At 39.3% G+C, this 17261-nt stretch overlaps 1 protein-coding gene across 1 annotated transcript in view; it reads right to left on the bottom strand.

The window, feature by feature from the left end:
* Positions 1–17261, bottom strand: part of LOC127574522 (leucine-rich repeat flightless-interacting protein 2-like) — a 200185-nt gene that overhangs the window by 113478 nt on the left and 69446 nt on the right. The window contains 1 exon segment of the mRNA XM_052023564.1: positions 12241–12295. Within this exon segment, the coding sequence (XP_051879524.1) occupies positions 12241–12295 (55 nt within the window).

Below are 17261 nucleotides of genomic sequence, written 5' to 3'. Positions count from 1 at the left end.
TGGGTTGATAGCAAGAAACTTGTTCTCATGGTGAAAATGTCAAATACTAGAGGGCATAGCTTTAAGATGTTAGTGGAAAAGTTTAAAGGAGATTTCAGATGCAAATTTTTTTTGGTTGACAGAGTGTGGTAGGTATCTGGAACACACTGCCAGGGGGTGTGGTAGAAAGCAGATACGATAGCGATGTTTAAGAGGCATTTGGACAGATACATGAATAGGCAGGGATACAGACTGCGTGCAGGAAAACGGGATTAGAGAAATAGGAATCATGGTTGGCATAAACAATGTGACCAAAGGGCCTTACTCTGTGCTGTACTGTCCTATGCTTACAAGATCCAGAAGATTAAGGTGCATGAGATCCATGGTCACTTGGTAGATCGGATTCAAAATTGGCTTGGCCCTAGAAGACAGAGGGTAGTGGTGGAGGGGTGTTATTCTGTGATTAGTGGTGTTCCGCAGGAATCAGTGCTGGGACCGCTGTTGTTTGTGATATACGTATACAGAAATGACTTGGATGAAAATGTAGACGGGTTGATTGCTAAGTTTGCGGATGACACAAAAATTCGTGGAGTTTTGGAGAGTGAAAGAGGTTGTCAAAGGATACAGGAGGATACAGATCAGCTGAAGAAATGGGTGGAAAAAAAAAAGTCAGATCGAGTTTAATCCGGGCGACATGAAGTGTTGCACTTCGGGAGGTCAAATGTAAGGGGACAGGTACATGAACATGCAGGGAAAAGAGGAATATAGATCATGTGCATGCAGATAGGTTTAGGTTAATTTGTCATCATGGTCAGCACAGACATCATGGGCTGAAGCACCTGTTCTTGAGCTATGTTGTACTATTCTATGAGTCTGTATTAAAGCCTGGCATAACAATGTGGGGATACCATAACTGAAAATATTTTTCAAACAAATACAATGAAGATCAATTGAACAATGAATCATCTCAAGTAGCCAATTATTCACATCTGTCATACCAAGGATAACTGCATTCATGTGCGTGGCATTATAAAAAGCCTGTGGAAGAAATTATGTCAGCTGATAGGAATTCATTAGCAGAACTATGTAGGACTTTGCAAAGGAGATGATGAAATAGGATCTTGGGCATCACCTGGCAGAGTGAGAGGGTAAGTGGACATGCACCTAATGATTTGTAATAGAAAATTAACAGTACTTGACCAATAATTGGAAGCTAAAAATGCAACAGTTTCCAATTCCTGGTGCATCAGTTTATCAGAAACAGTTGTGTGCCCATCTCTTGCAAACTGGAGTCTTTACTGTTGACAAAGAAACTGATGGTGACCAGAATTATTTCAAATATAGTACAATGGTAGGGCAGTACAGAGGCACAGCAGTTAGTACTGCTGCCTTCCCGCTCCAGAGATTTGGGTTCGATCTTGACCTTAGCTGCTGTTTGTACAAAGTTTGAATGTTCAACATGACCAACTGGGTTTCCCCTGGGTGCTCCAGTTTCCCCTACATGCCAAAGAAGTTCTGACTGGTAGGTTAATTGACTATTGTAAATTGTCCCTGAGGTAGGTGGGTGGTAGGAGAATTAGTTGGGGGTAAGAGAATTGATGAAGATGGAAGAGGAATGGTGGAAATAGTGTAGATTGTTGCTTGATGGTTGGCATGGATGCAGTAGGTCAAAGTGCCCATTCCCAAGCTGTATGATACTAAGGCATATCAAGCAGGAGAAGGATATAATTTTAGCCCAAGACAAAATAAACAAAAGCAATTTGCAGCTGATAAACACGATTGATCGCCATTATTTTTGAAAGTTTTCGAAGCTCTCTAATAACTTTCCAAATGAAGAGGCAAATGCACCCTTTTCAAAAAATATTTTGAAGGTATGAAGCAATAAATAAAGCTTCAACATGCCTTATGGATGTTCACAGATTTTCCTGGTCTCTATTTACATAACTCAAAACCAGAATTCAAAATTGAAAAAATGTAAATATTTCAGCAAATGTGTAAAAGATGCATACATCTCCAAATGGAAAAGAGACAATGCACTGGTAGTCGAAGCAAAGTCCCCCAGAGTCAAACTGAACACATGATATTTTACATAAGTAATTAGGCAAAATTAGAAGGACAAACCCGAGTATAATAGGAAGAGAAGGATTTAGAGCTAGGTAAGATGCTGTACTTCTTTTTGTCATGGAATATTCCACTCTGTGAAAAGCAAATCATTGAAAGTAAAAATCTTAAATGTTTTCAAAATGATAAATCAAGATTTATGGATTCATAGCAATCTGACAAATATAAAATAGAGAACAATACTTGCAGTTCAAAAGGAAGAAAAGAAAATTCAGAAGGTTTACAATAAACCATAGCAAAGGGTTAATTAACTAACCAAGAAATCATCAAGTACAGGTCCTCCCCAGCTTACAAATGCTCGACTTATGTACAGCCCATACATACCAACGAGCATGTGGGAGACCGGGTTACAAAAAGGAACAGAACTCTGCCGTAATCTGGGGTGGACCTACAGGGAGCTTGTTCCTGGCTGCCTGAGCATCACTCTAAACTGAACTCTAGCAGTGAAACACAAATTAAAGCAAAATTAACAAAAATTACTCAGTTACTCAAATTTCACTGCACTCAATTCTACACTGTTCTCAAAATAGTCAAACCTTAACATTTGTAAAGATTACAGAATTGAAGTCCTGCCTCAAAATTACCATCTTAACATTGATATTTCAAATCTACAATCACTGGTTAATCAAGTAAATTTAAGATAGTAGTCTGTCCTTATTAAACTTGAATATGAATATTAGAGTTTAATTGTGTCATTATTAAAATTCATTGATACTTAGATTAAATAGGTTGCAAAAGTTTAATTTTATGTAACAACCAATTATTTGGGCCTTTCAATACAAAGTAGTATTTTCAACTCTAGATCCTACAAGCACTCACACTCCCAAATCCTGCAAAGACAATTTTAAGGATTCTCTCTTTCTCTCTCACAAAAACATGCAACATTTTGTATCAATGAAATTTTAAAATAATCCAACAATCAGTTTACATACAGATCGAGAGGTTTGCTTGAGTTGAGCTGACTTGTTCTTTTCCTGAGGTAATAACAAAAATCCACAGAAAAGAAAATAAGGTGCAAGAATAATAAATAACTAACAGTAAACTGGCAGGTAAAGCATAAAAAACAAAATCAAAAGGTGAGTGCATACAATTCATTAGTAAGATGCATGACAGACCAAGAAGGTTGAGGATTTTGTTGAGAGATATAGGGTGGCGTTTCATGATAGCTCAATAAATGAGATATTGACTGGAACTGTTGTTATTGGAAATGACTGATGCCATACGAAGTTAAGCCATTTGACCATATCACTCCCGCTCGCCATTTACTACAAACAGGTTTCTCTGGTTTACAGTGCCCAAGAGGACATTTGGCATATCTTGACAGATTCTCTCCTCTATCTTGACCTTGGAGGCTGTCTGTACGGTGTTTGCACATTTTCCCTGCAACTTGATGAGTTGAATGGCCTCCTTCCAAGTTTATAGTCATACAACATGAAAACAGGCCTTTTAGCCCATCCTGTCTATGCCAGCATCAAGTGACCATCTGTACTAAACCCATTTCCCAGCACTTGGTACATGGCCTTCTTGTCCAGACACTTTTTAAAAATGTGAGAGTACTGCCTCAACCACCTTATTTACCTTGGAGCAGGGGCTGCCAAGGGGGAACTTGATACAGGTAGACAAAATTATGAAGGGCATAGACAGGGTGGATAGTGAGAAACTTTATCCCTAGGTGTAAAACCAGAGGGTTTAGGTTTAAGGTAAGAGGGTCCATAGAACACTATAGCACAGAAAACAGGCCATTCAGCCCTTCTAGTCTGTGTCGAAACTTTATTCCGCTAGACCCACTGACCTGCACCCAGTCCATAACCCTCCAGACCTCTCCCATCCATGTATCTATCCAATTTATTCTTAAAACTTAAGAGTGAGCCCTCAGTTACCACGTCAGATGGCAGCTCATTCCACACTCCCACCACTCTCTGAGTGAAGTTCCCCCTAAACCTTTCCCCTTAAGCCATGTCCTCTTGTACTTATCTCTCCTAATCTAGGTGGAAAGAGCCTACTCGCATTTACTCTGTCTATAACCCTCATAATTTTGTAAACCTCTATCAAATCTCCCCTCATTCTTCTGTGCTCCAAGGAATAAAGTCCCAACCTGTTCAATCTTTCCCAGTAACTCAACTCCGAAAGACCCAGCAACATATTAGTAAATCTTCTCTGCACTCTTTCAATCTTACTGCACACAATACTCCAAATTTGGCCTCACCAATGTCTTATACAACCTCACCATAACATCCCAACTCCTATACTCAATACTTTGATTGATGAATGCCAGGATGCCAAAAGCCTTTTTTTACAACCCTGTCTACCTGTGATGCCACTTTCAGGGAATTATGTATCTGAACTCCCAGATCCCTTTGCTCCTCCGCAATCCTCAGTGCCCACCATCTACTGTGTATGTCCTACCTTGATTTGTCCTTTCAAAATGCAACACCTCACACTTGTCTGCATTAAATTCCATCTGCCATTTTCTGGCCCATTTTTCCAGTTGGTCCACATCCCTCTGCAAGCTTTGAAAGCTTTCCTCGCTGTCCACAATACCTCCAATCTTAGTGTCATTAGCAAACTTGCTGATCCAATTTACCACATTATCATCTAAATCATTGATACAGACAACGAACAATGGTCCCAGCACATGTCCCTGAGGCACACCACTAGTCACAGGCTTCCAGTCTGAGAAACAATCATCCACTACCACTGTCTTCTCCCACACAGCCAATTTCGAATCCAGCTTACAACCTCTCCATGGAAACCTAGTGTCTGAACCTTCTGAACTAACCTCCCATGTGGGACCTTGTCAAAGGCCATGTAGACATGTACTAAAGTCCACGTAGACAACATCCACAGCCTTTCCTTCATCTACCTTCTTGATAACCTCCTCGAAAAACTCTACAAGATTCACTAAACATGATCTACCACACACAAAGCCGTGCTGACTATCCTTAATTAGCCCTTGGTTGTCCAAATACTTGTATATCCGATCTCTCAGAACATCTTCCAATAATTTACCCACTAGTGATGTCAGGCTCATCGGCCTGTAATTACCTGGTTTATTTTTAGAGCCTTTTTAAACAACGGAACAACATGAGCTACCCTCCAGTCCTCCGGCACCACACCAGTGACTAAGGACATTTTAAATATATCTGCCAGGGCACCTGCAATTTCTACATTAGTCTCTCTCAAGGTCCGAGGAAATATCTTGTCAGGCCCGGGGGATTCAACTACCTTTATTTGCTGTAAGGCAGCAGGCACCTCCTCCTCTTTAATCTCTATATGTTCCATGACACTACTGCTTGTTTCCCTTCCTTCCATATACCCTATGCCAGTTTCCTGAGTAAATACTGATGCAAAAAAACTGTTTAAGATCTCCCCCATCTCCTGAGTTTCCACACATAGACGACCACTCTGATCTTCTAGGGGACCAATTTTGTCCCTTACTATCCTTTTACTCTTAATATATTTGTAGAAACCCTTTGGATTTACCTTCACATTATCTGCCAAAGCAACCTCAGGTCTTCTTTTTGCCTTCCTGATTTCCTTTAGTATTTTCTTACATCTTCTACACTCTTCAAGTACCTCATTTGTTCCTGGTTGCCTATACCTACTATACACCTCTCTTTTTCTTAACCAGATCGCCAATATCCCTTGAAAACCAAGGTTCCCTATGCCTGTTAACTTTGCCTTTAATCCTGGCAGGAATATGCAAACTCTGCACTCTCAAAATTTCACCTTTGAAGGCTTTCCACTTACTGAACACATCCTTGCCAGGAAACAACTTATCCCAATCCACTCTTCCTAGATCCTTTTTCATTTCCACAAAATTGGCCTTTCTCCAATTTAGAACCTCAACTCAAGGACCAGACCTATCCTTATCCATAATTAACTTGAAACTAATGACATTATGATCACTGGACCCAAAATGTTCACCTACACATACTTCTGTCACCTGACCTGTCTGATTCCCTAATAGGAGATCAAGTATTGCATTCTTTCTCGTTGGTACCTCTTTATATTGATTTAGAAAACCTTCCTGAACACATTTGACAAACTCCAAGCCATCCAGCCCTTTCACATGTGGGAGTCCCAGTCAATATGTGGAAAGTTAAAATCCCCTACTATTACGACTTTCTGTTTCTTACATCGGTCTGCTATCTCTCTACAGATTTGCTCCTTCAATTCTCTGACTATTGGGCAGTCTATAATACAACCCTATTTGTGTGGTCACACCTTTCCCGTTCCTCAGCTCCACCCATATGGCCTCTGTAGACGAGCCCTCCGGGCTGTCCTGTCTACACACAGCTGTGATATTTTCCCTGACTGGTCATGCCACTTGTCCCCCTTTCATCCCTCCCCCTCTATCACATCTGAAACAACGGAACCCCGGAACATTAATCTGCAAGTCCTGCCCCTCCTGCAACCAAGTCTCACTAATAGCAATAATGTCATAATCCCATGTGCCAATCCACGCCCTAAACTCATCTGCCATACCTACAACACTACAATCAGACGGAGGAAAAATTTTGAAGTCCTTCTCCAATCTTGATCTTATTGGATTCATGACATTTTAGTAACAAAGAATCCATTTGCAGACTGACTTGTGGGTATCTCTATTATTTATTAGGGAGATGAATTTATTTTCAATGCCAATTTCATAATCTGAAGTTCTTTTGTGAGCTAAATGGGCATCATTGCTGCAGCATCTAAATTTTGTGGTAATCCCAAGACAGATCCTTAAAGAGTTTGGTGAAGAGCTATAATTCTCCAGGTCATGGGCGTAAAGCAGCCAAACATCAAAATCCATTGTTGCTCATCTAGTTCAATGAAAGGCAGACATCTGTCATTAAACAAAATCAAAAAGTACAAACTTTGATTGGTAACCATCTCACCAATGCAATTTTGTTTTGCAGTACAAATTATACCATTATAACACCCAGGTGACTCTACAGTTGTGGGAAGAGCAAAGTCTATACTATAAACTCCTTCATTCAAATATTCAAATCCAGTTATCAAATCACCTCCTCCTGTGTGCTGGAAGCAATTTCCTTTGAATTCTGTCAATGGTTCAATATCCAAGAACAACAAATGGTTATCATGGTCTACTGGAAACAAATTTACAATATATACAAAATGGAATATTCACAATGCCACAAGCAATATTTTGCTAAAGCCAGGTGATAAACATTGAAATATTTATAAACATACTATCAGTGGTGAAGAGGGGTATCGAAATCATGGGCCAGCAAGATTCCACCCCCAATGAAATGGAAGAAATTGGCTTTTGGGGAAAGAATGGTAATGAAGGTGATCAAAACAAAAGGTAAATGATAAGACTTGGCCTCATTTGTGACAGACATGCTAAAAGTACTATGGCCATGAAAGACTGCAAAGATAAAGTAATGGCTATAATTATGATTTGAATAATTTGTATGAATGGAAGATTAAAGGATCAGAAAACATTGGACAGGAGACTGAAACAGAACTGAAAATAAGAGGATAATAAATCACAGTGCTGAGGGTGACGTTCAAGAGGAGGCGGGAATTCAACAGCTCAGAAAAGGTCACTAGTGAGCATGCTAGATTGTAGATTAGGATGAATAATCCTGGATTGCTGCTCTGAAGGACACAAAAGATTCATGTGATAAAGGTGCTGCAGTGGCATGAAAAGAAAATTGGTTAATTAACCCAGGAAATAGTTGTAGTGATAGGTTGTATTTCAGAGAGAAACTGGATTAGACATTTTTAATCAGAAAAAGGCATAGACAGACAAAATAGAGAGCACACTGGCAGAAAGATCAAGAATTAAGAGGCGTAAATTAAAGGTGATTGGTAAAAGAACCAAGAACAGCGACAAGAGCAAAAATACTTTAACAAAGCAACTGGTTAGGGTCTGGAATGTAACTGCAGGAATAGTAGTGGCAGGAAATTTAATTATAACTTTCAAGGGAGCTGGATATGTATCTGAATTGAAACAATTTGCAAAATGATGGGGAGAGGGTAGGTGAGAGGTGTTGGTAGGGGAGGGGTGGGCGGGGTATTGAGACTAGCTGGACTGCTCTTATGTCGTTGCCAGCTTGGACTTGACAGACGAAATGAACTCCTTCCATGCTGTAACCATTGAGATTCTATGAAGTGATTGACTGAGTCAATAAAACAATGTTACCTGTGCAAATTGATGGATTACTAAACAGTAATAACACAGTGTGACGAGTAAGCATTCCAAGTACATGTGCAATAATTTTGAAGCAGCTACGGAATATTTCACTCCAAAACCACTTGCTAATTAGTAAAGTGCATTTATTTAGAAATTCTTAGCTTCCATACACCCATTTGCAAATATCATTTCCTTGGAGACTATTAAAGACTGGATGCAAATGCTCAACAAGCAACACAGATTGCTATTTTACAAACCACAAGATCTTTTCTCCTTGGGCTGCTTCTGTGAGGCACACCCACATCAAGGGAAGAGTGCTTTGAGAAAAACAAAATTAGAACAGAAACACATTTTAGGAATGCCTGACCGTTCAACTATTCTGCTTCAAAACAGAACTTTTCATGGGTTATATACGATCGACATAAAGTGCAATGAAAACCCTAAGTTATGAGTCATAGAGCATAGAGTCATAGAGCAATACAGCATGGATACAGACCCTTCGGCCCCATGAGTCCATGCTGACCAAGGTGCCCACCCAGCTGGTCCCAATTTCCTGTGTTTGGCCCAAATCCCTCTAAGCCCCACGTACCTATCCAGGTGCTTCTTAAATGATACTATCGTACCTGCCTCAACCACTTCCTCTGGCAGTTCGTTCCATATACTCACCATCCTCTGTGTGGAAAAAGTTGCCCCTCAGGTCCCTTTTAAATCCTTTCCCCCTCACCTTAAATCTATGCCCCGTAGTTTTGGACTCCCCTACCCTGGGGATGTTACCCTAGGCTGTTATCATCCACCTTATCTAGCCTGGCCAACCTCTCCCTATAACTCAGACCCTCTATTATGGTTGATTATCAACTGATTACTGGCAAGTCATAGGATTATTTGCTACCTTTCAGAAAAGGCAGGGTTTTTTTTTAAAACTACATTTAAAAATAAATCAGTATCTTAAGGGACCAATCAGAATCATTTTATCACTCTTGAAATCACTTTTGAAAAATGGTAACCTAATTAATAGGAGGTCATTGAGAGTTACCCCCACAGTAATTTGATACCACAGTAATTTGATACCAGCATCAAGTTCTAACTGCAAAAATTCATTCATATTACTATTCAGTGGACAGCAATTTCGTACTAATTGATCAGACGTGTATAGCAATGGATTGCAATAAGAAACAGGAAGGAAAATATTTTTTAAAAAATCACGGTCCTGGCATGAAAGCCTTCCTTCCTGGCATCAAAATGAGGAATATACTTGCCCTGTTGTTTATCATTAGTTTGTGGGAAAAAAAGTAAACATTTATCTGAAATCCCAGCAGATTAATCAACTTGTCTGAAATACAGATATTGTGCAAAAATTTCATTGTTTTGTGTGAAGATTTTATTCAATTATGGCAAACAACTGAAAATAAATTTTTTGACGTTTTTCTGTACTATGTAAAATTGCTTTCCCTAATTTCCAGTCAAAGTAAGCCAAGTACAGTCAATATGATTCATATGCATAATACTCAAATACAGAAATGACAGCAACAATTAAACCAAGTTTTAAGTTACAACACAATTTCTACATGTGTTGGCAAGTTTGGAGACATCCCCAACCTTCAGGAAGACTGTAGTCACATGCAATAAATTTACTGTATAGCTCTGATGCCCAATCACCACTTCCTGACTTCACCAGTTTATTAATGTGAAGAATGAGTAGAAATTTGCTGGTAAGTGGTACCTGCATCTATGAGATGAATTATAATACCAGTGAAAAAATAAAAACTGCAGATGCTGGAAATCTAAAATAAAAACAGAAAATGCTGGAAATACTCAGCAGAGAAGAGAAAGAGATAACTTATCAGGTCGAAGACCTTTCATCAGAACTGGTAAGTAGACAAAAGCAGCTGTAGGAAGGTGGGGCGGGGGGGGGGGGGGGGGGGGGGGTGTGTGTGGAATGTCTCTCGTAGGGTAAAACCTGGATGACCATAGGGACAAACTGTAAACAAGGTTATTCGGGAGCAGTTAGAGAGTGAGAAAATATACAAAAGAAACATACTGGATAAGTAGGAGTTGTGAAATTCACAACAGGAGAGGATGCCCTGCAGATCAGGCCAGGATCCCCTCCATTCCCAGAGGTTAAAAAAAAGGGGATAAAAAAAACAGCTTTTTCTGTTTTTATCCAAGCTATCAACTGATTCACTGAAGCATACTGAGGGATGGGCCTGAAACTCAACAGATGATGAAATTCACCAACTGCTTTCAATGTGCCAGCATAGCCTCTGGTTGATTGAGTTTGAAGACCAAGATCTCATACTCGGTCATTTACAGGAACAAACTCAGGGTCTACCAGGAATAGTTTTATTTATTGGACATATATCTGACAAATTTCCACAGGTCAAGAGTTTGGGATTAGAAATAACTTTCTAAGCAAGAGAAGAGAAATTCTATTTTGATATAGAATTTCAGAGTTTAGCTTCACTTCTCCCATAATATATGTGAGGACATGTAGCACTCGAAAATTCAAGATAAATTAATAATGATTCTAGGTCCAGAGGAGATTACAGATATAGGGACAGTAAAGATAAAAGGAGGGAGTTCATAACATAGATGAGAATTTTGAAAAGAGGACATTGCCTAACTAGGTGGTTTGGTTGGGTGAAAGTGGGTGAAAGGTATTTGGTTCAGGCTTTTTTTTGGAAAAATCACTTACAGGAAAAAGACAATGCTTGCAAGGGCAGCATTTATGCCCTTCCATAATTTCATGTTGCAGCTAAAAATACAATCATATTGGTGTTAAAAATCAGCTAGTATGGGCTTAAATTTTGATCATTTAGAAATCTAGAATTAAAACAAAGAAAAACAAAAATCACCAAATCATTGTATTGTTACAAAAACTCATCTGGTTCACTCATGTGTACAGGACATTGGTGAGAACGCACCAGGAAAACTGTGTGCAGTTCTGGTCGCCACACTATTGGAAGAATGTGATTAAGCTAGAGAGGATGCAGAAAAGATTCACAAGGACATTGTCAGGACTAGAGGGCTTGAGTTGTAAGGAGAGACTGGATAGGCTGGGACTGTTTCCCACAGAACAAAGGAGGCCGAAGAGTAACGTTACAGAGCTTTATGAAATTTTGAGGAACATAAATAAGGTGGATGGTTGCTGTCTTTTTCCCAGGATTGTAAAGTCTGAAACTGAAGGGAATAAGTTTAAAGTGAGAAGAGAAAGACTCTGAAGGGCAAGTCTCCCCCTCCGCGCCCCCCCCCCCCCAACCACACAGAGGGTAGTGGATGAGGAAGTGGTAGAGACAGGTACAATTACAATATTTAAGGCATTTGGACAGATACATGGATAACAAAGGTTTAGAGAAATATGGGGAAAATGGGACAAGCTCAGGTTGCACCTAAGAGCCTGTTTCCACTCCTTATAACTCTATGACACTCTTTTCCATAACCTAGTCAGCAACCATCACTGCTGAAATTTTATTAAATAGGAAACATCGAAATCCTTAAAAATAGTACTTCATCCGCTTTCATTCTGGCTTTTTGATGGTATTAGACTGCACAGCCATTTAACACAGCTGCGATTTTATTAAACTGCAAATATGGATGGCCTAACAAATCGTATTTCATTTGTTCTCATTCCTTGCATTTAGTTAAAATACAGCTTTTCATCCAGAAGCACAGACTAAAGATCTGTACTAAAGTGTTCTGAAAATGGAGCCCGCTGATGACCTGAAGACTTAATTTCTTCTCAGAATTGCTGTTCATTAGCAGGCCAACTTTGGAAACAAATTACAGCCAGTGTACCATAATGCCTTGTTCAGTTAAATAACTTGTCTTATAAGGTGAGCTGCACAAGGCTGACCAGAACCAGTAATGGAATTGAAGTACTAACCCTTTGGCTGCTAGCACTTCGAACAGACAGGACATAAACATAAAAAGAAAATAAATGAGAACAGATAGAGTTGATATCAACTATGAAAATGGAAGAAAAAGAAGTTTACAAACCAGGTGATGTCGGTGAGGCCGAAAAGTATGCTTAGCACGTTCCGTATTCTCCTGGGAAGGAGACAGCAAACATGATCAGAAAATCAAATGAACAGATGATCAAACTGCCAAACTAACCAATATCATAGTTTCCAAGTGGTGCACAAGTTCATTAAGATCAACAGACCAAGCTAAATATATTTCAATAATAACCATGCTTAAAGAAAGAGGTTATCTTTGGAGGACAGAAGTACAGCAAAGAACAGGCCACAGAATTTAATTTATGTGGTTATTAAAACACTGGGTTAATTCAAACACTCAAACCATTTTGTAGAAATTCACTTTGCCTAAATAAGTGACAGTGTTCAATGAGAGTACACTAGAAAACTAACAATCCCGCCAGGGATAGTCCAATTTACAGCAAAAGATCAAAATTACTGAGACTGGATGAATTAAATGGCTATCTGCAGCACAAAGTGCACCAAATTAAGCTGAGTAAGAACCTGACAAGCTTGATTACACCCGTCAGTTTTTGGAAAAGATTAACTAAATGAGTGTAAAAAATCAGTTTTCACATTGCCTCCCTTTCAGTCTGAAGGTGTGCCTGATTGGTGTAATGCAAGCTTTAAGAGAGTGCAACTGGGTCAACTGTTAGCAAATTAAAGATGCAATATTGATTGAGTGGCAGTACCAGGGACTTAATAAGCACAATACAGAATGGTAAAGCAACCACGTAAAGTATAAAGAGAAGGTGCAATTCCCAAAATACAAAATGTGTGATTACTCTTTCCACTCCAACAAGGAAGCAGAAATAAAAACAGAAAAGGGTAGGGATACTCAGCTGATCAGGCAACATCTGTCAAAAGACAAACAGGAAGGAAGCAGTAATAGATCAACTACTGGATCTACTGCAACTACTGGTGCAGCAAGTGAAGTGGGCTCCAACAGGACAAAATCAGGGAAACAGTGATTACCTGATCATTAGATTTATAAGAATTAAGGCAAAGAATAAACAACAATTAAATATGGAAATACTTAATAAGGGCCAAGTTAAATGAGTTAGATCTGACCCAGGTGGACTCAATCAAAAACTAATTGGCAAAAGGGAATGCTTTAAGAAAAGATAGTTTCGGTAAAGACTAGATACATTATCTCAAAAGGGAAAGGAAATGAAACAAAGGTAGAACTCACTTAAATGACAGATTAAAATTAATCAGAATAATGTGGTTTGTGATAAATGCAAGGTTATTCATGCAGTGGAGAATTACACAAAACAAAATAGAAAATATAACTGATGTTTTAAAAAGGGAAAAGATAATGGATAATAGATAATGGAAAGATAATGGATATACAAATAGCAGCTGAAGTAAAACATAAACATGCAAAAAGCTAAAAAGGGAGTAAATGGAACAGTATTGCTGACCTAGACCAAAAGGTCTTGTGGATGCAGAGGGTACGACAGAAATACCCAAGCTCTCTGCATTTGTATCCACTACATAAGCAATTGTACTCTGGATCTCTGAGAGGAAGATGGAATTTGTGAAACTCTGGCTACAATCATATAATCATCCTTGCATATGGGAGTGAATCTAGAGGAGTGCAAATGTTGTAACTTTATTTAAAAAGTGAAGAGGGCAAAACCAACAAATATGCACCCTACATCACAAGTGAGATAACTAATGCAGCAATAACCTTGGATCAATGAATTAGACTAAAAGAAATAGAAGCAGAAGGCCAAGATTAAAGTCTCATTTACTTTTCTTCTGCCATCGTCACAACCTCCTCAAGAACAAAAAAATTTGACTCCTCCACATTTGCAATCTCTATTTCATTCCAAATCTCCTTATCCTCTCCCAAGTTGATTAATTCACTGCTGTTTTCCCATTCCAAGATCTCCCATCAAGAGCCTGACATCAAAAACTGCAAGTATTTGTACTCATGTCCGATAGGATCAGGCACAAGTCTTCAGAAATCAGTACACCAAGGCTCAGTAGAATCTGCCTAACCAACCGCATGTGGTTAAGCCAAAAAATCATTACATGATGATACAGATTGGGTATCCAAAAAAAACTGTAAGCCATCAAGATTCAGATTGGCCATGGTTGGGTCACAGTCAGTCGAGTTTTAATTTTATACCTCAGCAGAGCTTAACTGCTCACAACTTTGCTGCACATCTGATCCAGAGGTGGGCTTCTGACCACACCTCTGTAGCTTTTTGAAAACTGCATTTCCACTTTTCCATTTTATGGATGGTCAGCCTCCCTGGTATTAACTTTGTAAATTAGGTCATCCAAAACTCTCTCTTTCCAACATGCACCAACTCCAATTCACCCCTCACTCTCGTGCTATTTCATCTGTACTGGCATATAGTTAAGCAAAAACAAGACTTTAAATTACATATGTTTTGAAATTCTTCCATTGTTTCTTCTATTAATAAGTCTACAAACCAAAGATACATGACAACACAGCATTGCAGCTATTGCCATCTTACAGCTCCAGCAATCTGGTTCAATTCTGACCTGTGATGCTGTGTGTGTGGAGTTTGTATGTTTTCCCTGTGACCTCTTAGATTTCCTCTAAGTACTCAAGCTTGCTCCCACATTCCAAAGAAATATGGGTTGGTAGTTGATTGGCCACTGTAAATTGCCCCTGGTGTGTTGGCATGTAATAGAATCTGGGGAGTGTTGATGAGAATGTGGGGTGAATAAAAATGTGATTAATGTATAATTAATGTCATTGTATTCTTGATAGATTGCACAAACTCAGTGGTCCAAAGTGCCGGTTTCCATACAGAATGACAACGACTCTCCATACCTGCTCTCCTCCTATTCTGGCCTCCTGAACTTGCCAGATTTGAATCATTCCTTCACACAAAGACTTGCCTTCAGCAAGTCCTAAAGTCTCAGCCTCCTCCTTCCATTGTTTCCTCTTTAAAACCTATCAGTTGCCAAAGCATTTGATCATCTTCTCCAAAACTCCTTTATGATTTTTGGGGTCATCTTTTGTTTTATAATGCTCCAGGGAAACACTGAACATTGATCTATCAGAAGTCTGGGAGGCATTAAATCAGAATTAAAGTCATGGGAAGCATGCAAGGAAGGGTTCAGAACTAATAAATAACATATAGATTGAAAGAAAAGAAGATGTTTCCAATTCAAGACTACCATGGGTAAGGATTAAAATAAAAGGCAGGAAAAAAACAAAAATAAAAAGGAAAACTGGTGACAGATCACAGAAATTTGGCAGAACAGAAATGGTGAGAGAAGACCAAACAGGCCAAGAGGGTGTGTGAAAACATACAGGCAGGTAAAATACAGGAAAGCTAGGAGTTTAGTGTAAATAAAAGGAAGTAGAATTAGAAAAAGTATCTTGTAATCTTGAAATGAAACTAGAAAATAGTGGAAACACTGAGCAGAGTCAGGCAGCATCTGTGGAAACAGAAACAGAGGTCTGGGATCTGTTTCTCTTTCTATAGCCATCACCTGACCAGCACTTTGTTTTTGTATCAGATTTCATGCACCTGCAGTTTCATCAAGTCTTCTTTTAGAGACCAGAATCAATGTGAATACATGGCATTTGTCTTCACTGAATAGAAGAATGACACATCCATATGCATTAGGGAGGCAGAATGTGAGGTATGGGAAATGATAATCCAAAAACGAGTGCATTTGTATGACTGGATAAATAACCAGGCCAAGATGAAATGCATCCCAGGATCTTAAAAGTGAAGAAATAATGCTGGCTCTGATAATCTTCCAATGTGGGAGTGGTGGCAGAGAACTGGAAGCTTGCCAATGTACTTTTATTTACAATGAGAGAAAGGGATAGACAAAGTAACTCAAGGCCAGTTAGTAGTGAGAAAACTGTTGTAAAAAGATTCTGAAGGAGAGCATAACTCAATGTTTAGAAGCAGGACAGGAAGATCTCACAAGGAATTACTTGTTTAACTATCTAACTTAATTTTCAGTTAGTAATAAGAAATATTGATGAGGATTGAACACTTGATGTCGCACACATTACATTTAGCAAGGTGCCTGACAAAGTCCAACATGGCTGATTGATCAAATATTAGAGCCTATGGGATCCAAAGAAATTGGCAAAATTTAACTGCAGAAAGCAATTGGTAACAATCCACATAAATTCTAGTCCCTGGGGGCTATATGCAGTACCCTTGATTTTTTGGGATATATGCGAATGATTTGGACTGAAGCATTGGGGGCTACAATTCAGGTGATTGCCAGTAATACTAAAATTGGTTGTGTGGTTGCTATGAGGAAGTGACAAATGGATTAATCTGGAGAAGAGATAAAACATATGGAGAGTGTAAGCAAGTCACAGAATACACAATACTCAGAACTGTAGCAGAACAGAGAGAGCATGGAGTGAATGCCCACTAAGCCATGATGATAGCAGGACAGATTTATCTGGTGATGAAGAAAGCATAATGTATATGATTTCTCCTTTTACTGGTCAAGGCCTAGAATAAAGAGCAGGTATTCAGGCCACAGCTACAGTACTGAGTACAGTTCTAGTCACCAGATGAGGCTTTATGAGCTCTGGGGAGGGGACAGGAAATTTATAAGGATTCAGCCATGACTGGAAAATTGTTGTTCCAAGGGCAGAGTGTCTCTAGACTCACTGGAATTGTTTAAGCTGGAACAGAGGAGACTAAAGAAGATTTAGTTGAAGAAGCATTGCCAAGTCAGATTAAACCTATATGGGCAAGAGCTAGAAGAAAAAATAAAATGCTGGAAGAACTCAGTGGGACAAACAGCTTCTGTGTGGATGCAAAGGGATAATTGACATTTTGGATCATAACCCTGCATCAAGATAATGAGAGTAGTGGGAAGAAAGCCAGCATATAGAAGTGAGGGAGGAGTAAGACAGATGCTGGTAAGTAATGGGTAGAATCAGATGAGGGGTGAAGGAATGGTGGAGCCAGGTTGGGGGGGGGGGGGGGGGGGGGTGGTGTAGGGTTTGAAGAACAGTCAAAATGACAGAGGGAGAACAGTGAGAGGGACTCAAAGAACTCCCATTG

This window comes from Pristis pectinata, chromosome 9 (genome assembly GCF_009764475.1).
Source record: "Pristis pectinata isolate sPriPec2 chromosome 9, sPriPec2.1.pri, whole genome shotgun sequence".
NCBI lineage: Eukaryota > Metazoa > Chordata > Chondrichthyes > Rhinopristiformes > Pristidae > Pristis > Pristis pectinata.
The sequence above is the reverse complement of the archived record's forward strand: the minus strand, read 5'-3'. Positions and strand labels throughout refer to the sequence as shown.